The sequence below is a fragment of the Dipodomys spectabilis genome, unplaced genomic scaffold, assembly GCF_019054845.1.
Source record: "Dipodomys spectabilis isolate Male_0828 unplaced genomic scaffold, ASM1905484v1 ptg000363l, whole genome shotgun sequence".
Lineage (NCBI taxonomy): Eukaryota > Metazoa > Chordata > Mammalia > Rodentia > Heteromyidae > Dipodomys > Dipodomys spectabilis.
Window position 1 is genome coordinate 2645415 of NW_024871040.1, and position 22697 is coordinate 2668111.

Below are 22697 nucleotides of genomic sequence, written 5' to 3' on the forward strand. Positions count from 1 at the left end.
CCTTGGCACTTCCCATCTGTGCCCAAGGGGTCACATCTGCCCTCAGAACACATCCGTCCTCAAAGAAAACCGAGGAAAAGCCAACTAGATCGCAACTCTTCCTCCCTCCCAAAGACTCCTCCTTCTGGCTCTTGTCCAGCCCGAGGCCAGCACTCCAGGCATTAGGGGGTCCCTCAGCTCCTGCATTGCCCTCTGCTGAGCCCTCTGCTGAGCCCCAGGACTTTACCATGGTGAGCTCTGCTCCGACAACGCTGCACAAACTCACCACCCGTCCTCAACCGCCGCCACGCGCTCAACTGCGGACACCTCGAGCGCTGCAGCGATTTTATACCTCGCTACTCAGATGTTCATTGGCTCAGAGCTTCTGGGGGGGCGGGAAGAAGCCTCAGATCCTATTTATGATTGGCTGTTGTGCCACTTGGAGTAATGGAGCTCCCTGATTGGATTCAGGTTGGGCGGGAAGGCTACAGAGTCGTGGACTGTCCAGGGACCCTGCGTTCAAGTCTGTCTATGGTGCTGCCTAGTTGGGGTGCCCAACAACGATAGTGCTGTGCGTGGAAGGCTCTCAGGTGCGAAAGACTAAATGCTGCAGGCAATACTCTAGACACCCAGGCGTGTTTGCTATCCCGCCTTTTCTTTTCTTTTCTTTTGTTTCAGCCCGGGGCTTGAACTCAGGATCTGGGTGATGTCCCTGTGCTTTTTTCCCCCACCACTTGAGCCACAGCTTCACTTAGGCTTTACTAAAAGGTCAGAAATAGAGCTTTTTTTTTTTTTTCCCGGTAGGAGTGTACCGGGTTTGAACTTGGCCTTGTGCTTACTAGGTAGGTCCTCTACCACTTGAGTTGCGCCCCAGCACTTTATGCTTTAGATTGTTTTATCAGATAGACTTCTCGTTTTGCCTAGCTGGTCTGGGAATGCAACCCTCCTTACCTCTTAGGACAACAGGGATTGCAGGAGTGCACCAGGTTGTTTGTTGGTTGAGATGGAATCTTGACAGTTTTTGCCTAGGTCAGCCTTAAGTTTCTAACCTTTAGACCTCCGCCTTCCCTAGTAGCTGGGATTTTGGGATTTTAGCATGAACCACTGTATATGGTCCCTTCTTTTTTTTTTTTTCCGTCGTCTGTCATGAGGCTTAAACTCTGGCTGGGCCTGAGCGCTGTCGTAGAGCTCTTCAGCTCAAGACTAGTGTTCTACCACTTTGAGCCATAGTGTCACTTCCGGTTTTCTGGTGGTTAATTGGAGATAAGATGGACTTTCCTGCCTGGGCTGGCTTTGAACTGTGATCCTCATATCTCAGCCTCCTGAGTACCTAGTATTCTAGGTGTGAGCCACTGGCGCCCAGCCCTCCTCCCTTTTTATTCAGTCTTTGCAAACATTGCTACCTCCAAGAAGCCTTCCACCATATAGCCAAAAATAGGTGCACATTCCTCTTCTTCTGCCCCTTTCTCAGGTGCTGAGAAGCCCTTTCCATCCAGCACCTGGCAACTGGGCAGTGTGGTCTACAGAAAGCCTGGGAAACCAGAAGACCATTCATTATCTTCCCTACTTTTTGTTGGGGGGGGGGCGGTGGTGGGCAGGCCAGCAAATCCTTCTGTATGTTAGCTCACCATTTCCATTAAAAAAAAAATTACCGTATCCTGGGTAGTTGAAACAGAAATTTATTTTCTCACAGTTTTGGAGGCTGGAAGACCCAGAGACTCCTCTTTCTGGTTTGTGGACATCCAATTTTTTGAGGTTTCATATCTCTTGCTACTTTGAAAATCTTGTCTCTGATTATTTATTTAGTGCTGGTACTGGGGCTTGAACTCAGGGCCTGGACACTATCCTTTATTTAGCCTTTTCTGTTCAGGGCTGGTGCTCTACCACTTAAGCCACAGCTCTACTTCTGGCCTTTTGCTGTTTAATTGGAGATAAGAATCATGGACTTTTCCTTGCCCAGAGCTTTGGACTGCAGTCCTCAGATCTCAGCCTCCTAAATTGCTAGGATTACAGGAATGAGCCACCAGAGCCCAGATTTGTTTTTATTTAAAAATGTTTCCTTCTTTTATTTAAAACTATTTAAAGCTAGACATCGGTGGCTCATAACTGTAATACTAGCTACGCAGGAGGCTGAGATCTGATCACAGTTTAAAGCCAGCCCAGGCAGGGAAGTCCATGAGACTGTTATCTCCAATTAACTACCAAAAAGCTGGACTGGCACAAAAAAATGTTAGTAGTATAAATTAATTGCATTTACATCCATGTATATAATGTACTTTAATCAAAATCACCCTGTATATACTACTTTTTAAGCCCCTCCTTTTTCTTATCCTCCCCCCCTTTTTGCTTATATGTTTGAAACAGGGTCTCACTATGTAGTCCAAACTAGCCTCAAACTCATGATTCTCCTGTGGTTACCTCCTGAGTGCTAGGATACAGGTGTGCCCTACCATGACTGGCAGGCATTAATATATTATGCCTATCTAATTTTTTTAATGTAGAGCAGAATAGGCAAACAATTGGATCAAAGGTCACAGGCAGCTTTAACGCTCAATGACACATTGTCTTCCAAAAAGGTTGTGATGGTCTGATTATTGCTAGTGGAGTTTGGGAATGATAATTTTGCACTTCTTTTTTGTTTCAGTTTCCTTTCCTTTCATCTGCCAAGGTTACCAGCAAGCCAGGGACATTTTTGGCCTTGTGTCCAGCTCAATGTAACATATATTAGGGCCGTGTGTTATGAAAGTGGATGACAGGTTGGGTACTGGTGGCTCACAATTATAGTCCTAACTACTCAGGAAGCTAAGATCTGAGGATCTCAGTTCAAAGCCAGCCTGGGCAAAGAAAAGTAATGAGACTCTTTTGTCCAATTAACCAGCAAAAAGCCAGAAGTAGAGTTGTAGCTCAAGTGGTAGATCATCAGCTTTGAGAAAAAAAAAAAAAAGCCAAGCAAGAGCATGAGGTCCTGGCACAAAATAAAGAAAAAAAGAATGAGTGACAGCCCAGATTACAGCAAGGACAGCAGGGCAGAGAGGAAGGTACAGTGTTATGAATCAAATGGCACACAATGTGGAAGTTGAAGGGCTTATTGGAGGAGATGAAGTGAAGAAGCCATGCTCCAGTCATTTAGTGGTAGATGCCGGTGACAATGGTTTGAAGAGTGGCAGCAACTCTTTTTTATACTCCGGTCTGTGGGCACCAGTCTTTAAGCAAAGCCCTGGAAGAATTACCTTCACTGAGCTTGCTAAGTCATCAAATTCTCTGTTTATCTGGATATCCTAAGGAGAGATATTACAAGGCAGTGATTATTCCTTTCTGAGAACTCCATTATTTTTCTTACATACACAGCTATCCAAGAAGCTCCACTGAGCAGTTTTTCTCCTGTGGCCCACAATTTCATATTCCCCAAATTACTAATACAGAAAAGGAAAGGGAACAAAAGGAAGGCTATTAGGGACATGCTCAATTTCATTCTTTGTGAGAGGTTAGGGGAGAGTAGTAGGGATTGAACCCAGCTCCTCCTGGCTTAATTCTACTACTTCAAGTACACCCTTTGTCTTTTTTTATTCTGTTGAACTACAAAAACAGCTTGTTGAACTCAGGGTCCTGCATTTGTAAGATGGGTCTTCAACCTCTGACCTACACCTTCAGGCCTTTTTGCCTGGTGATTTTTTGGATAGGGTCTTGCATTCTGACTGGGCATGCACCTGTAAGATGATTTGCCTGTCTTTAGGTTTCCTTATGTAGCTGGGATGATAGGTACATGACACCATGCTTAGCTTCCTTCCCTCCTTTCTTTCTTTCTTTCTTCCCTCCTTCCTTTCTTTCTTCCTTTCTTCCTTCCTTCCTTTCTTTCTTTTTCCTTCCTTCTTTCCTTCCTTCCTTCCTTCCTTCCATCTTCCTTTCTTTCTTTTTGGTGGCAGTTCTGGGCTTGAACCCTAGCCTCAGTTCTGTTCCTGAGGTTTTATTTTTTTGCTTAAGGCTAATGCTCTACTACTTGAGCCATAACTCTAGTGATGGCTTTTTGGTAGTTAATTGGATATGAGTCTCACAGACTTTTCTACCTGGGTTAGCTTTGACCTGTGCTCCTCAGATCTCAGATTATAGGTGTAGCCAATGGCACCCAGCACTTCTTTCCTTTGAGAAAAGTATTTCCTGCCAGGATCACAGTTCAAAACCAGCCTGGTCAAGAAAGACTGTAAGACACTTATTGTCATTTAACTACCAAAAAGCCAGACAAGGAGGTATAGATCAAATGATAGAGCATCAGGCTTAAGAAAAAAAAAAAAAAAAGCCAAGTGAGCCAGGCACTGGTAGCTCACACCTTCACACCTGTAATCCTAGCTACTCAGGTGGCTGAGATCTGAGGATCATAGTTCAAAGCCAGCCTGGGCAGGAAAGTCCAATTATCTCCAATTAACCACCAAAAAATTGTGGAATCGAACCCAGGGCCTCAGGCATGCAAGGTAAGCGCTCTACCACTGAGCCACCTTCCCAGCCCCCAACCACCAAAAAATTGTAAGTGGAGTTGTGGCTCAGGCGGTAGAGCACTAGCCTTGAGCAAAATAGGTCAGGGACAGCCCTCTAGCCCCAAGTTCAAGACCTACAACTGACAAAAAAAAAAAGCCAAATGAAAGTGTGAGGCCCTGAGTTCAAGCCCCGGTATCTGGCCAAAAAAGATATGTTTTTCTATATTAAAGCAAAATTAAACAAAAATGTGACCTAATTCCCCTCAGAGACACAAAAGTGAATCTTCCTGCCCCACAGTCCCTTTGTAGACATACATGTCCTAGGATAGAGGCCGGGAGAACAGCCTTTTAAGTACAGACTTGGCAGGTGTAAACACCTACGGACAGTGAGCACTCTGCCACTGCCCTCCACGTCTTGTCTCTAGCTAGTGAGGAACCTAGGCAGGGGTGAGACCTCAGAAACATTACCTGTTCAGATCAGGAGCAAAGTAGGAGAGGCTTCTTGATTTACATTAGAACATCTACCCAGCCAAACAGTGTATTGGGGCAGGACATTTTCTTTCTCTAATCCTCATTTTATTCCTCTAACATGGAAATGATGATAGCTCACAGGGTTGTTGAGAAGGCCAGAGATGAAGTTCAGGAGAAGCTCTTACAGAGAAATCCAACAGCTCAAGAGCAGATGCTGGATTGTCCCGGACAGATTTAAGGAGACCTAAGCAGCCTTCATTTCGTATGGGATTCCTGGACACCTAAGAGAGACATAGACAAGAGAGAGAAGCTGAGCCCAGGGAGGCCAGAGGATAACACGCAGGCGGAGGGGGCTGTCATCTCTGATGGCATGCAATGTGGCTTTTCTGCAGATGTGTCTGTGTGTGACAGTGTCGTTGACGAGGGTGCTGGGTAGAGGGAAGAAGAAAGGAGTGGACACTGATTAGGCACCCACCTAGTGCACCTGGTCCTTAAACAACTGTCCTGTTAGAAGGGGCGACAACATTTATTTTCTCGGTATGATAAGTTCAAGGAGAGAAAGCAGCAACACCACTTGAGAGGGGAGTAGAACTCTGGGCTTTTACAGGAGAGGTGAATGGGTCTGGGCATGGAACTGCTCATCAAGAGCAAAAGCAGGGATAGAAAAAGAAAAAGAAGAAATAGAATTGTACAAGCGTGTATATATATATATGGGTGTGCCCTTGGGCACTGGTGCATGCAAACGTTCCAGCATGCATGCAGAGAATTCTGAGCAGCTTAGGAAAGAGCTGTGAACTCGGAACTGAAAATCACCAGAGCCCAGAGCCCTGATGTGTTACAAGTGAACTAAAATTTGTGTTAATTTGGGGGATCATCTACATTGGCTGGAAATGTACATCAAAGTTTGAAAAGAAAATCTGGGATCCTATGGGGGACAGAGATGTGAAAACTAATGAGGGAAGCATGGGAAAGGCGGGTGGTGGGGAGTAAAGCCAAATGCTACCTCTTAGCTGGTTATACTGTCCCTGGGCACAGGCTGTGTGCACAGTAGCCCCCATCGCTCCACTCTCACCTCGCATCTCCCCTTCCCTGTCTTCTGCTTTTAGCACTACTTAGTTGTTCTCTCCCCGGCTATACCCCTGGGGAAGGGAACTCTTGCCAGGCCCACAGGCCTCAGGTAGGTAGGTCTGAGCTGACTGACTCTGGATGTCCACAAGACCAGAGGAAGCTCAGGGAAGAAGGTGAAGGTGAAGTTAAAGGTGTTCCAGCAGAGGAGGAAAAAGGGCAGGAAGGAGCTATGGGGGAGCTTCTGGGATCACACTGGAGATGCAGCATGGACCAGGCCAGAGGTGGGAGAAGTAGTCACAATGGGGAAACCAGGAGACCCTCCCCCCCATCTGGGCTCAATAGCCTGGTGTGTACTGCTTCTCATCCTCATCTGTGGGTGGAGGGAGGTGGGAAGGGGTCTGTGTAGGCTGGCACAAGGCAGATCTGGACTGGGGTGTCCTCCTTCAGGTAGCACTCACCACAAGAATCCTCAGTGTCTGGTTGACTTGGAGGCCAAACCCCAGGCTCAGAGCTCCCACCACAGAGATGCGGTTGTTGCTGCAATCAAAAAGTCATTGTAATTAAAATATGGAACCAGCCTAGGTACCCATCACTAGATGAATAAAGACAATGTGGGAGTTGGGAGCCAGTGGTTCATACCTCTAATTGTAACTACTTAGAAGACTGAGCTCTGAGAATTCTGATTTGAAGCCAACTTGAGAAGAAATGTCCTTAAAACTCTTATCTCCAATTAACAAGCAAGAAGATGGAAGTAGAAGTGTGGCTCAAGTGGTAGAATGCCAGCCTTGAGCAAAAAAGCCAAGTAAAAGTATGGGGTCCTGAGTTCAAGTCCCATCACTAACACACACACACACACACACATAAAATGTGGATTATTTTTACAAGGGAGTATTGTTCAGCCATAAAGAGGAATAAAATTATGTCATTTGCAGCAAATGGGTGAAACTAGAAAACAAAATATTAAGTGAATAAGCAGGATATAGTTAAGACAAGTACCACAGGGCTGGGAATGTGGCTTGGTGGTAGAGTGCTTGCATAGCATGCATGAAGCCCTGGGTTAGATTCCTCAGTACCATATAAACAGAAAAAGCCAAAAGTGGTGCTGTGACTCAGGTGGTAGTGTGCTAGCCTTGAGCAAAAGGAAGCCCAGGGACAGTGCCCAGGCCCTGAGTGCAAGCCCCAGGAATGGCCAGAAAAAAAAGACAGGTTTCCTCTCATATGTGGAAGCATACACACACATATAATTATACACACAAAACCCCAGCCTTCCTTTCCCACCTTTCTCCTAATATCTTTCCCAATTTTCAGTAATCATTGTCCTATCATTTTTTTTTTTTTTTTTTTTTACCATCCACATATATTTCAGCCGATTGACCCAGGGTTCCTACTGCAGCTGTCATTGAATCCACCAGGCTGAGCTTCATATTCCAGCCCTGCACTGGTGCCCAAGGGCCCATATGTAGAAGATGGCTATGATGATGCTTCATGATGTTTTTGGAGGTCACCTTGAACATCCTTCCCCAGTGGCCTTGACCCTTTGATCTTAGCAGGTGCTTCTATATGTTCTGTTCCAGCTGACAACCTATCTCTGACAACATCTGTTCTGGAAAATACCAGTGCACTGTCCATGTCCTCTTTTCCTTTTTCTTCTCCTCCTGTTAGAACTCAAACTCTGAGTCTGAGCTCTGGGTCACTGTCTCTGGGGCTTTTCTCACTTCTGACTTCTCAGACCCCAGTTCTGGCTATGCCTGCAATTTCAGTATCTCTTGTGGCCACACCTAGCCTTGGCATCCCCCCCTTGAGCCTCTTTGTGCTCAAGGGTAGTGTTCTACCATCTGAGCCATTGCAACACTTCTGGCTTTTTCTGAGTAGTTTATTGGAGATAAGAGTCTCACGGACTTTCCTGCCTGGGCTGGTTTTGAACTGTGATCCTCAGATCTCAGCCTCCTGAGCATCTAGGATCACAGGTGTGAGCCATCTGTGCCTGGCTCCTTGGCTTTTTCTGTAGGGAGGAAAAGAGGGCTTCTGTGTCTTCAGGGGAGAGTCCCTGGTGAGGGGTTCAGCCACAGCCACCTATGACCTGTCTGGTCCCTGCCTCTTCCCTTCTGCTAGTCTTACCTTGAACTCTATTACCTGCCAAGGGCTGGGATAAGCCCTTCACACACAGCAGGCTCTTAGCAGTCTTGTGTTGAGAAAAGTATGCCCCCAATGTCAGGGTGTGCCTTACTCACCCAGACTAGACTTTTATGAGTGGAAGGGAGTCTGTTGTTGATGCCCATTCTCCACCAGGTCCTCTAAAGATGCTTTGCACACAAATTTATGATCTGAGCTGGAGGGATTGTGTCAGTGCATAAGAGATTATCTTAAACTGGGACCAATGGTTCACACCTGTAATTCTAGCTACTCAGGAGGTTGAGATCTGAAGATCATGATTCAAAGCTAGCCTGAGCAGGAAAGTCCCTGAAACTCTTGTCTCTAATAAGCTAGAAATCGAGATGTGGCTCAAGTGGTAGAACACTAGCTTCGAGTACAAACAAGCCCAGGGACAGTGGCCAGGCCCCTGAGTTAAAGACCCTGGACTGGAGCGCGCGCGCACACACACACACACACACACACACACACACACACACACACACACACACACACACACACACACACACACACACACACCCCACACGATTATCTGAAGTGAGAAGGACAGAGTTGGTGTTCTGGGATTGTGGCTCAAGCTCCATCCTGGCTAGACTGTGGAAGATCCAGTTATCAAATGGAATAGCAGCTAGACTGTCATGGCCCTAGTCCCTGGAGCAGAGCACCCTGGTGCTCACCTCAAGTTGAGTTCCTCCAACACATTGTTGGCCTTGAGGGCCTCACCTACTGCAGAGGCACCAGAGTCCCCAAAGCCATTATAAGAGATGTCCAGGACTTTCAGGAAGATATTTGCCTAGAAGCCAAAGAAGAAAGCTATGAAACCAGGCAGAAAATGCAAAACGCCAGGGAGCCCCCGCCTCAGAATCCAGGAGGCCTGATCAAGGACAAGCTTTAGAGTGGGAGGGTTTCCAGGGCAGAGTAAAGGTGAGTTGTTTGAGCCAGACTGGGAAGTTGGCTCAGTGGTAGAGCGCTTGCCTTGCATGCCTGAGGCCCTGGGTTTGATTCCTCAGCACCACATAAGCAAAAAGAAAAACCCTGGAAGTGGTTGAGCTAAAGAGCTGAGGGACAGCGCCCAGGCCCAGAGTTCAGGCCCCACAACCGGACCCAAAAAAAAAAAAAAAAAAAAAAAAGATGAGTTGTTTGAGAGTATCTTTCAAGGACACAAGGCCTTGCAATCATGGTCAACTTGCTTTGCTTGTTCTCTAGCATTTCAGCCATACCTCTAGATTGTCACTTTGCTGGTTATTTTAGAGATGGAGAATTATAGACTTTTCTGCCTTGGCTGGCTTTGAACATCATTCCTCTGATCTCAGCCTCCTAAGGAGCTAAAATTACAGCTGTGAACCACTGGCATCTGGATGAGCACAGTGACCACTAAATGTGGCCAGGAAATAAAAGTCACCAAACATCCTTTAAGGTCTGCTTACCTTTAAGATTCACTGGGTGCTGGTAGTTCTAGCTACTCAGAAGGCTGAGAGTTGAGAATTGTGGTTGAAAGTCAACCCAGAAAGACTTTTATCTCAAGTTAACAACCAACACACCAGAAAAGGAGCTGTAGTTCAAGTGATAGAAAACCAACCTTGAGTGAAAAAACTATGGAAGAATACCCAAGCCCTGAGATCAAATCCCCAGTATTGGGCGGGGGGGTGGGGGGAGCCACAAAGCTTCTTTCTGGAGCACTGCAGAGACAAAAAAGCTGGGACAGGGAACACCTGCCCCAAAGGACATATCCCAGGGGCTGACTGAGTAGGGGGTCTCATACCTCCAGCCCCTTGGCAAATGCTGTGGCCCCTGACCCTCGAAGGTGGTTCCATCTTATGTTAAGCTCAGTGAGTCCAGTATTTTCTGCCAGGGCTGGCCCAAGGATCTCTCCTTCAGAAACACCAAGATTGAGAGACTTAGTCATTCTGTTAATTCCCTTCAAAAACGATACTGATGCCAATGTGTGCCAGAGTCTCTGCTGGGCAAAGGGATCACCAACATGAATTACCCTGGGCCTGCCCCACACTCAAGGAATCCACATGTAAAAATTGGATAGACAGGAATTCAAATTGAGATTTAAGCTATTAAAAACTACAGACAGGGGGCTAGTAGCAGAGAGATGGTCTTTGTGGGATCAAGAAAGTGAGGGAATTTATTTTTTTATTTTTGCCAGTTCTAGGACTTGAACTTGGGGCCTGGGTGCTGTTCCTGAGCTTCTTTTGCTCAAGGCTAGCACTCTACCACTTGAGCCACAGAGCTACTTGTGGCTTTCTCTGTTTATGTGGTACTAAGAAATCATACCCAGGGCTTTGTGCATGCTAGGCAAGCACTCTACCACTAAGCCACATACCCAGCCCAAAAAAGGAGATTTTAAACTGAGAAATCCATCATGTTAGGGATCCTTGAGTCCTGTGGGAGCTATGATGGAGAATAGAAAGTATGATTGGATGGTGTGCAAGGAGAAAGCCTGATGCTAGCATAAAACTGCTGGTTTGTTTGCTCTATCCTGTGTTTGAGCAAAGACACAAGATTCTGAGTGTTTGATATTATACAGTGATTCTGTCCAAACATAGGATGAATGTTTGTCCTTTCCTGTATGCCTAATCTCCACTATATCCTGCTGTATGTTGTCTACTTCTTAGGATGGGCCCTTTGTTCTTTTTTTCCCTTTTTTAATTTTTTTGGTCAGTAGTGGGGCTTGAATTCTGGGCCTGGGCACTATCCCTGAGCTCCTCAGCTCACGGCTAGTGCTCTACCACTTGAGCCACAGCACCACTTCGGGTTTTTTGGTGGTTAATTGGAGATGAGTCTCACAGACTTTCCTGCCTGGGCTGGCTTTGAACCATGATCCTCAGCTCTCAGCCTCCTGTGTAGCTAGGATTACAGGCATGAGCTACCAGCGCCCGGCTGGACCATTTGTTCTATGAACCAAAATTGCCCAAGTTAGGGGGCAATTAATGTATTAAAAAGGGTAAATAGAGAAAGCTAAAGAAATCTGTTCTGTTCTGGAACTCTCCCTTGCATCTCTTGACCATGCCTGTGTTTCTAAAGTAATCCTCTTTTCCTAACACAATATTCACTGGATAGAACTTACACAACATATATGGATGCATAATGGACAGGAATCACAGGAAAGAGCAAATAGGCAGAGAAGCCTGTGTAGACACACACCCACTCATGGAGCTAGAGGTGGGAGGAGGAAGCAAGTACATTGAGGCAAGGAGTTAAGAGATTGAGGGGCATTTGAAATAGGCTGAAGGGCTTTGCACCATGCGAGAAAAACTCTTCTATCAGAGGGTATTGCTTAAAAGTTCCTGCTTTGGCCAGGTGGCTTGGCTTTTGTTAAGGAAAAGAGGAACTGACGAGATAAGAAAGGATTTTTAAAATGTAAGGTTTTGTTTTAAACTGATTCCTTATCAAGATGGAATTATAACATGCTCTAGACTGTTGAAGAAATAGCAGGTGTAGGTGGCTCACACCTGTAATTCTAGCTACTCAGGAGGCTGAGATCTGAGGATCACAATTCAAAGCCAGCTCAGGCAGGAAAGTCTGTGAGTCTCTTATCTCCAATGAGCCACCAGAAAACTGCAAGTGGAGCTGATGGCTCAAGTGGTAGAGCCTAGCCTTGAGCAAAAGAGCTGAGGTACAGTGCCCAGGCCTTGAGTTCAAGCCCCAAGACTAACTAACTAAATAAATAAATAATTTTAAAAATGAACGAATTAGAGCACTCAGACAGTATGCTCTCCAGCCTGCCTGGCTTGCCTGGCAGTGAACACTTTTAGGACCTTGGAGAGCTCCCTGCAGCAAACGAAGATTCTTGGCCTGACATTCTGAGCAGCATTGGATCTAATAGCTCTAGGTTCTCAAATATGAGTATGTTTTCCTTCCTCAGATCCCTTCAGGGCTTAGAGGGGAGGGCAGTGTTGCCCACTTTGTAGGGCACCCCTTTCTCCACTGAGTAGAGGGTAAGAAGGCCTTTTCTTTTTCATGTCCAGTCTGAATGGCTTTTGCAGCAACACTACCTATGAAGTAGATGCTACTGTCACTCTGGATTGGGTGGGAAGACTCACATCTAACTCCTTCACCCTTCCAAGGAGTCAGGAATACTTTCCAATCTCGTCTTGGAAGGACAAAATGGCCTCATTTTAGAGGGGCACTACTAGATCATGGCTGTAATCCTAGCCAGTCGGGAGGTTAAAATCTGAGGATAACAGTTCAAAGCTAACCCAGGCAGGAAAGTCCATAGACACTTTTCTCCAATTAACCACCAAAAAGCTGGAAGTAGAGCTGTGGTTCAAATGTAGCATGCCAGTTTTAAGGAAACAAGCCAAGCCAGGAAAAAATCAGTTGCCTTTCTGTACACCAACAATAAACAAGCAGAAAGGGAAATCAAGGAAACAATCCCATTTACAATAACCTCAAAAAAAAAAAATCTAGGAATTATCCTAACCAAAGATGTAAAGGACTTATTTAGTGAAAACTATAAAAGCCTCAAGAAAGGAATCAAAAAGGACACCAGGAAGTGGAAAGACCTTCCATATTCTTGGATAGGCAGAATCAATATTGTGAAAATGGCCATACTTCCAAAAATTGTATACAAATTCAATGCAATTTCCATCAAAATCCCAATGACGTTCTTTACTGAAATAGAGAAAGCAATCCAAAAATTCATATGGAACAACAAAAGACCTAGAATGGACAAAACAATTCTAGGCAAAAGAAACAATGCAGGAAAGATCATGATACCAGATTTCAAGCTCTACTATAGAGCAATAATAACAAAGACAGCTTGGTATTGGCACAAAAACAGACTCAAAGACCAATGAAACAGATTAGAAGATCCAGAAATAAAATTACATATCTATAGTCAGCTGATATTTGACAAAGAAGCCGAAGACATACAGTGGAAGAAGCACAGCCTCTTCAACTATTGGTGTTAGGAAGACTGAGCAGCCACATGCAGAAAACGAAAAGTGGACCCCAGCCTGTCACCATACATTAACATCAACTCAAAATTGATAAAGATCTTAACATCAAACCTGAAACTACTGCCAGACAGAGTAGAACAGACAATTGAACTTATAGGCACAGGCAGGAACTTCATGAACGGAATTCCAGGGTCACAACAAATTGGAGAGAGACTTGACAAATGGACTACCTTAAAATAAAAAGTTTCTGTACAGCTAAAGACAGAGCTACCAAACTAGAAAGACAGCCAACTAATTGGGAAAATTATTTACCAGCAGTATATCAAAGGACTAATATCCATTATCTACAGGGAATTCAAGAAACTAATCCCTCCCAAGTCTAACAAACCAATCATTAAATGGACAAGGGAACCAAAGAGAGACTTCTCAGAAGAGACAAAAATGGCAAAGAAACACATGAGGAAACGTTCATCATCCCTGGCCATAAAGGAAATGCAAATAAAAACAACCTTGAGATACCAGTCAGTATGGCCCATATCCTACATTCAGCCAATGAAAAATGCTGGAGGGGATGTGGAGAAAGAGGAACCCTACTGCACTGCTGGTGGGAATGTACTCTAATACAACCACTTTGAAAGCAGTCTGAAAGTACCTCACAAAGCTGAATATAGACCTCCCCATGACCTAGCCATACCACTCCTAGGCATCTACCTTGAGCAACAGGAACCAGGATACAAAGACACATGCACCTTCATGTTCATTGCTGCAGTGTTCACAGTAGCCAAGATATGGAAACAACCCAAATGCCCCACTACAGATGAATGGATCCAAAAATTGTGGTACTTATATACAATGGAATGTTATGCAGCCATTAGAAAGGCATTTGCAGGGAAATGGATAGAACTAGAACAAATCATTTTGAGTGAGGTAAGTCAAGATCAGGGAGACAAACAGCACATGGTCTCCCTGATATGTGAATGTTAAATTCAAAATACAAGGAGATATGACAAAGTAAACAGGACTAAAGAAACAAAGGACCTCTACTTAATTTTGTCATATCATTTCTAAATGACTTCATGTTTTGACCACATATATGATATAGATATATATGTGCACATCTGAGGGAAACTAGGAGGAGGGCACAGAATCAGAAGGAAACAGGAAACTATACAACAGAGGAGCCCATCAGCTGCACTGGACATTGATGAAAATGAACTAAGCAAATCAAGGGCAGCGATAGGAGGGAGGGAATGAGAAAAAAGGAGGGAACAGCCTATACTAAGCAAAAGGAAAGAAATGTACATATCACCTGATGTGGAAGAAATAGTTGCATTGTCAAAGCTCATAGAATTCACAAACTTTATAGACCATGATAATGACATTTTGCCTTGTGAATGTTAAAACATGTTTGTGACTTTAACTGAGAATCACTATTCCACAATACTGTGAAATTTATGTAATCAATCCCAATTAAAAATTTTAAAAAATTAAAAAAAGATGTACAAAGCTGGGCACTGATGGCTCAAGCCTATGATTTTAACTACTCAGGAGGCTGAAATCTGAGGATTGTGGTTCAAAGACAGCTAGGGAAGGAAACTTCATGAGAATCTTATCTTCAATTAGTCACTGAAAAAGCTGGAAGTAGAGCTGTGGTTCAAAGTGGTACAGCAGGGGCTGGGAAGGTGGCTCAGTGGTAGAGCGCTTGCCTTGCATGCCTGAGGCCCTGAGTTTGATTCCTCAGCACCATATAAGCAAAAAGAAAAAAGCCAAAAGTGTCGCTGTGGCTCAAGTGGTAGAGCGCTAGCCTTGAGCTGAAGAACTGAGGGACAATGCCCAGGCCAAGAGTTCAGGGACCACCACTGCCCCCCCCCCCAAAAAAAGTCAAAGTGGTACAGCACTAGCCTTGAGCAAAAGGAGCTCAGGGACAGTGCTCAAGACCAGAGTTTAAGGCCTATGAACAGAAAAAAAACCTGGTATGTGAACAACTACATCAAACTCTCTGAATTATTTCATGACAGCAGGTATATCTTAAGGAACTCTAATCTCCAACAGTATCAACAAGCTCTACTTGACCTGTGAATATATTTTGGAATTTCACTTATTAAGAAAAAAAACTGGAGCCAGGAGCTGGTGGCTCACGCCTGTAATCCTAGCTACTCAGGAGGCTGAGATCTGAGGATCGCGGTTCAAAGCCAGCCCGGGCAGGAGAGACCATGAGACTCCTATCTCCAATAAATCACCAGAAAACCAGAAGTGGCGCTGTAGCTCAAGTGGTAGAGCGCTCGCCTTGAGCTGAAGAGCTGAGGGACAGCGCCCAGGCCCAGAGTTCAAGCCCCACGACCGACAAAAAAAAGAAAAAAAATTGGGCTGGGAAGGTGGCTCAGTGGTAGAGCGCTTGCCTTGCATGCCTGAGACCCTGGGTTCGAGTCCTTAGCACCATATAAGCAAAAAAGAAAAAAAGCCGGAAGTGGTGCTGTGGCTCAAGTGGTAGAGCGCTAGCCTTGAGCTGAAGAGCTGAAGGACAGCGCCCAGGCCCAGAGTTCAGGCCCCACGACTGGACCAGACCCCCCCCCCCCCCAAAAAAAAAAAAAAAAGAAAAAAATTGGGCTTGGAAGGTGGCTCAGTGGTAGAGTGCTTGCCTCATATGCATGAGGCCCTGGGTTCAATTCCTCAGCACCACATAAACAGAAAAAGCCGGAAATGGTGCTGTGGCTCAAGTGGTAGAGTGAGCTGAAGAGCTCAAGGCCTTGAGCTAAAGAGCTCAGGGACAGTACCCAGGCCCAGATTTCAAGCCCCACAACCAACAGAAAGCAAGCAAGCAAGCAAGCAAGCAAGCAAGAAAGCAAGCAAACAAGAAAGCAAGCAAGCAAGAAAGAAAGAAAGAAAGAAAGAAAGCAAGAAAACAAGTAAGCAAGCAAGCAAGCAAGAAAGAAAGAAAGAGGGGCTGGGAAGGCGGCTCAGTGGTAGAGCACTCGCCTTGCATGCCTGAGGCCCTGAGTTTGATTCCTCAGCACCACATAAGCAAAAAGCAAAAAGCCAGAAGTGGTGCTGTGGCTCAAGTGGTAGAGCCTTGAGCTGAAGAGCTGAAGGACAGCGCCCAGGCCCAGAGTTCAGGCCCACGACTGGACCCCCCCCCAAAAAAAAAGTGGGGGGGAAGGGGAAGGCTGGGAAGGGATGTGAAGGGTAAACAAAGGAGGAGGCTGCAATGCTTGATAAGAAATGTATGCATTATCCTGCCCATGTAATTGTAACCCCTCTGTACAGTATGTTCACAAAAAAAATTAAATTAAATTAAAAAAAAGAAAAAAATATAAAAAAAATTAAAAAAAAAGAGAGGGAGAAAAAACTGCCAAGAAAATGTTACTTTCTATATTAAAAAATTATGTTTCTAGCAAAAAAAAAAAGAAAGAAAGAAAAAAGAAAAAAATCAATATCTAATGATGCTTTTATGACTAACCCAGAATTTTTACCGAATGTACTCTTAAAACCAAAACAAAAGAGAAATAAAATGCAATTTTTTGGGGGTTGGTTGTGGGGCTTGAACTCTGGGCCTGGGTTCAGTCCCTGTGCTCTTCAGCTCAAGGCTAGCACTCTACCACTTGAGCCACAGCACCACTTCTGGTTTTCTGGTGGTTAATTGGAGATATGAGTCTCATGGACTTTCTTGCCCAGGCTGACTTTGAACTGCAATCCTCAGATCTCAGCATCCTGAGTAGCTAGGATTACAGGTGTGAGCCACCAGCACCCAGCAAAATACAATATTTTATTATTTTTTTTAAAAAAAGCCAAGCCAGAACCCAAGACAAAGCCCTTATGTCAGGCCCTAGTACTGGCATCAAAAAAAAAAAAAAAATACCGGGGGCTGGGAAGGTGGCTCAGTGGTAGAGTGCTTGCCTTGTATGCATGAGGCCCTGGGTTCGATTCCTCAGCACCACATAAGCAAAAAGAAAAAAGCTGGAAGTGGGGCTGACGCTCAAGTGGTAGAGTGCTAGCCTTGAGCTGAAGAGTTGAGGGACAGCGCCCAGGCCCAGAGTTCAGGCCCCGCGACCGGACCCAAAAAAAAAAAACCTTAACTGGGCACTGGTGGCTCATACCTGTAATTCTAGCTATTCAGGAGGCTGAGATCTGAGGATCATGGTTCAAAGTCAGCCTGGGCAGGAAAGCCCATAAGACCCTTACTCCAATAAACCACCAGAAAACTGGAAGTGGTGCTGTGACTTAAGTGGTATAGAGTGCTAGCCTTGAGCTGAAGAGCTGAGGGACAGCTCCCAGGCCCAGAGTTCAAGCCCCTCAACTGACAAAAAACAGAAACAAAAACAAACAAATACCTCCGCACATCACCTTTATAATAACAATAAAGAAATAAAAAGAACAATAAAACAAGCAAACAAAAAAGGTCTTTGTTTAAACTTTGTCCTTCCCAGGTCCCACCCCAACTCCTTGTGTACACATGTATGAGTTGCACTGCCTTGACAGGCCTTAGCTTATAGCTCTTCCATTCCAACTGCCTATAGTCTCCTACATAGCTGGGATTATAGGCATATGCCACTGTGCCTGACTTATTTGTTAAAATAGTATCTGTTGTAAGAAATTATGTGATTTTTGCCCTAGCTGGCCTCAAATTGCAACTCTCTAGTTCTCTGCCTCCCAAAGAGCTGGGATTTCAAATTGAGTCACTGTAATTCCACATGGGCCCCTAGCATGTCCTTCTTGAAACCAGGGACTTTTTGTTTGAGGCTGTGTTTCTTCTAGTTATTAAATCAATGTGGACATATATAACAGTAAGAAAGAAGATATTTTTTTTTTTTTTGGTTGGTCGTGGAGCCTGAACTCTGGGCCTGGGCACTGTCCCTCAGCTCTTCAGCTCAAGAGTAGCACCCTACCACTGGAGCCATAGCATCATTTCTGGCGTTTTCTGCTTATGTGATGCTGAGGAATCGAACCCAGCGCCTCATGCATGCAAGGCAAGCAATCTACCACTGAGCCACCTTCCAAGCCCCCAAGGAGATATTCTTGAGATGAATAGAGTAGAAGAGTGGGCTAAGGTGGGCGTGGGAAGCAGAAATGGCATGTGGATATTCTCTGGCATATGCAGAATGTGGCCTTGCCAACTCTCTCTCCCACTAACAGAACAACAATCAAGTTTCATGTCCTGCCATGCACTGGTGGCTCACATCTGTAATCCTAGCTATTCAGTAAGCCGAGATCTGAAGATTGCAGTTCAAAGCCATCCCGGGCAGAGAAGTTTATGAGACTGTTATCTCCAATGAGCCACCAGAAAACTGGAAGTGGCACTGAAGCTCAAAGTGGTAGAAAGCTAGCAAAAAGAGTTCAAGAACAGTGCCTAGGCCCTGAGTTCAAGCCCCATGACTGATTAAAAAAAAAAAGGTTTCATGTCCCATAGTGGGCCAGACCACATATTACCTGCTAGGTCATTCAACTCGTTATAGCTGAGGTCCAGGGATTTCACGCTTGTGTGGGCCAGCAGGAATGCTGCAAGGTGCTGAGCTGCCTGCTCCTCCAGACGATTCCCTGCCAGCTGTATCTTCTGTACAGTCTGGTTCTCTGCAAGGGCAGCACAGAGGGCCTGGGTCCCTGTGACTCCCAGCTGGTTCTCTGACAGGTCCACATCTGGAGGGCCAGGACCACTGTTCAGTCAGGAATAATTCTCCTCCAATTCCCTCCATCCCAGAATCATGACAGAGAAAGGGGCTTTGCAGGGGAACTGTCATGAGGTAGCATGGTGGCATCTCTGCCACTACTGCTACTGGCTAGATCTCTTGGGGTCTCTGACCTCCCAGTTCCTCAATGTCAGCGAGCCTCTTTGTCACGGGGTTAAAAACCACCTACCTGTATGGCTGTGGAGAACAATGCAGTAGAGGGGTGGCACCCCCCTGTTGAAGGGGGTCTAGCAAAACCATACCCTATATCTTCAAAAGCTCACGATGGACAGGGCACCCTTCATCATACAACTCATAGCAACTGTGGTGTGCAGCACTGGATGTTCCTCCTGGACAAATGGTCCCTGCAAATCCCCAGGGAGACTCTGCATATGCATCCTTGGAAGTCTATCAATATTGATGCTGTGTGTGCAAAGTGAATCCTTATCAACTAGTGCCTTTCTTTCCCCTGGATAGATCACCAGATGCATGTAATTCTTAGTGAGATATTCAGAAAAGCAACACCGTGCATCTCATTCTCTTCTTGTACATAGAAATCATCTGTCCCTGCCCTGAGAGCCTGCCAATGAGAGTCAATGACCACCATGATGGCTTTTCCATGTGAAACCTTTAGCCTTTCATCCAAATGACTTTCAGGTTCTGCAGACTTGGGCCAGAAGAAAAGGTGTGTTCAACATCTGGCACCAAACAACTCCAGGGCTCTAACAATGAAGTGGTATTTCCCCCCCCAGGATGGAAACACGTGCTCAAGAGAATAAACAAACCTCTGAATGCTATCTGTAACAGCTCCATCTGCTGGTTCCCAGATAAAGTTACAGATCTGACAGGTGGCCATCGATCATATTGATCCAATAATAAACAAAGCATTATAATGGAAAAAAAAAAAAAAAAACCATACCCTATCCAGAAGCCCTCTCTGCCACATTGCCAGGGACTGGCAATATTGGCCCATACTGTCCATTCAGAAAGAAATTATGTGCCTTATCTTGGTTTTGTCTCATCTTATCTGCAGACCACATCATACTTGCTGAGCACAACTCCTAGGGCTACAAGATGGTTGGGGTCATTTCACAGAATGATTCTCTTAGGTGCAGAGCTGGCATTTGGATGCACCCTGTCCACCACCGCCACTGTTTCTGTATCTCTCACATTGCCTCAGGCATTGAGAGTCTACCCGGTGTGGGAGTGAGGGGAGGACAGTGGGGTGAGTGGGCTGTGGTATATCAGAGGAAGAGAGTGGCCTCCAGCATTGGCTGTACCCCTAGAGGGTCTAACTCAACCTGTGAAGACAGTCCTCCCCACCCCAGCCACACACCCCCAGCAGGGCCCAAGTATAAAGGTCTTTTCCTCCCAGAGGAAGAGGAGGACTCAAACTAGCCACCATCCCAGGCTCAGTACCTACCACAGATACTGCTACTTGTTCTCAGGACAGCTGCCAGGACCTCTGCACCAGTCCCACAGAGACCATTGTCCCGAAGATCCAGCCTCTTAATGGAGGGATTGTTGGTCAATGTGAAAGCTACAGCCTGAGCCCCCTGGCACAGAACAGAGGGGTGTGAGGGCTGGGCCTGTCCAAAGCTGAGGGCTCCAAACATGGCTACCCACTTATCTGGCTCATGTTCCCAGGACTCAGTAGACTCCATGCTTTCTTTTTCTTTTTCTTTCTCTTTTTTCTTTTTGGTTGGTCATGGAGCTTGAACTCTGGCCTGGACACTGTCTCTCAGCTCTTCAGCTCAAGGCTAGCGCTCTACCACTTGAGCCACAGCGCCACTTCCAGTTTCTGAGTGGTTTATTGGAGATAAGAGTCTCACAGCCTTTCCTGCCTGGGCAGGCTTTGAACTACGATCCTCAGATCTCAGCCTCCTGAATAGCTTGGATTACAGGTGTGAGCCACTGGTGCCTGGCTAGACTCCATGCTTTCTAACTGGAAAGGCTTCCCTTTCCCTGGGAACACCTGTTTCTCCCTCTTGGCTCCACCCAGATCTTGCCTCCTGGAGGAGTCCTGTCTTACCTAAATTTAAGCAGGTAGGAACCCTCAGTCTCCCCACCCCTTATACTGATATCAGTCACAATCTCTGTCCTGTGTCCCATACTTGACACAGAAGACAGCTGAATATGTGCAATGGACTCAAGAAGAGTCAAGGCCACTGTCTCCCTGGTCCTTCTTCTTTAAGCTTTGCTCCAGTGTCCCTCCATAGGTACCTGAGGCCCTAGACCACGATGCCGAAGGTTCAATTCCCCAGCAATCCGTTGTCGAAAAAAGCAGGAGACAGGCATAATGCTATGGGTCTGGCAAGACCTCAGGCAGAGAGGATCCTTGGCTAGCTCTCTGTGCCCCTGGATGCCTAGTAAGAGACAGGGAACATCACACGTATGGACTGTTTCTTCCTGTGCATATAGGACTATTGCTTTCATATTACAGAGAAAGCAAACTCTTTCCCAGAATTAGGATACTGTTCAATGTTAAAGTGCATAATGTACCCCCCATACACACAGTGTTTTTATGAACATTGTATGTGTGTGTGGGGGGGGGGGGGACTGAAACAATTCTAAACCCTATGCATCCATTAGCTTAGTTTTTCCTATGGGTTGTGTTTTTCCAGCCTTGAACCTATTTCAGAATGTTTGGCAGGGTCTGGCATTTAAATATTGTTCTGAAAGCAAGGGTATTATTAGCATTATCATTATTAGTGGTGCTACTGGGAAGTGAATTCTTGATGGTGGAACTCTCCCTCGCCCCTCCCCCAATATTGGTCTTGAACTCAGGATGTAGGCGTTGTCGCTTAGCTTTTATTCTCAAGACTAGTGCTCTATCACTAAAATGTTCCATTTCCCGCTTTTTGGTGGTTACCTGGAAATAAATAGTTTTATGGGCTTCCCTGCACAGACTGGCTTCGAATCTGGATCCTCAGATTTCAACCTCCAGAGTAGCTAGGGTTACAAGGGTGAACCACAGACGCCTAGCTAATGGTGGCCCTCGTACTGTCCCCAGCAGAGCTCAGAGGGCACGAAGCACCACTGACTACCGTAAGGACACCCCATTCAGCCCAGCCAGTCCACCCATGCTGGAAAAACCCTCAAGGTGAGAGTCAAGCCTGGCTCCTCCTGCCCCAGGGGCACCTTCCGTTTCCTGGTCCGAGTCCAAATCTGCGTTCAAACTGTTCTCAGCCTCTCGGAGCTCTGCAAAAGCTCCAGCGACTGCCATCGCTCCTTCCTCCAGTTCTTCATCCTCATCAGCTCCCTCGAAGGGATCTTTCATCCTTAAGCCCACTTCTCAGTTGTACCTAGCAGTGCTCACACTTGGAAGGCTGCCCCGGAATGTGGGCGGCCCCCGCTGCCTCACTGACCAATGGAATGCGGCACATAGACAACAGGCGTTCATCGCAACCAGTGGCAGCTTTTCCCTACCTACCTGCCCCTCTCCCCCGCCGCCGCTCTCCTCCCCCGCGGCGGTTTCATGGCAACCTCGTGTTGCTGGTCGCCATAGAAACCGCGACTGGCCTGCACCAACATGAAGCAGGGTGAATTCATGTGAGCCTCACTGCCACGCACAGGGGTGGGCACCTTTGGGGCGTTTATTATTCCTGCTGCTTTGTGAGGTGCCAGCATCTCTTTAAAATTTTATTTCAATGGAGGAGGTAACAATGTTCAAGAGGAAGTGTACTCATTACCTCACTCATGTAACTGTAACCCTCTGTATAGTAGCTTTACAATAAAATAAAATTAAAAAAAAATTATTTATTTACCGCTCCCCCCTCTCTGTGGGGCTCCTAAGGATTGAATTTAGGGCCTGAGCAATGTCTCTGAGCTCTTTTGTGCAAGGCTAGTGCACTACCACTTGAGCCACAGCTCCACTTCCAGCTTTTTGGTGGTTAATTGGAGATAAGAGTCTCATGGACTTTCCTGCCCAGGCTAGCTTTGAACTGCAATCTTCAGATGTCTGCCTCCTAAGTAGCTAGGATTACAGG

At 45.9% G+C, this 22697-nt stretch overlaps 1 protein-coding gene across 1 annotated transcript; it reads right to left on the bottom strand.

Annotated features, from left to right (window-relative positions):
* Positions 1–3101: 3101 nt before the first annotated feature.
* Positions 3102–21988, bottom strand: Lrrc74b (leucine rich repeat containing 74B). The gene is made up of 9 exons (XM_042666185.1): positions 21850–21988; positions 20932–21074; positions 20132–20264; positions 18473–18679; positions 9901–10010; positions 8816–8931; positions 6446–6524; positions 5105–5200; positions 3102–3257 (listed from the first exon to the last, which is right to left on the bottom strand). The coding sequence occupies exons 1-9, from the start codon at positions 21986–21988 to the stop codon at positions 3102–3104; spliced, it is 1179 nt and encodes a 392-aa protein (XP_042522119.1).
* Positions 21989–22697: the final 709 nt, after the last annotated feature.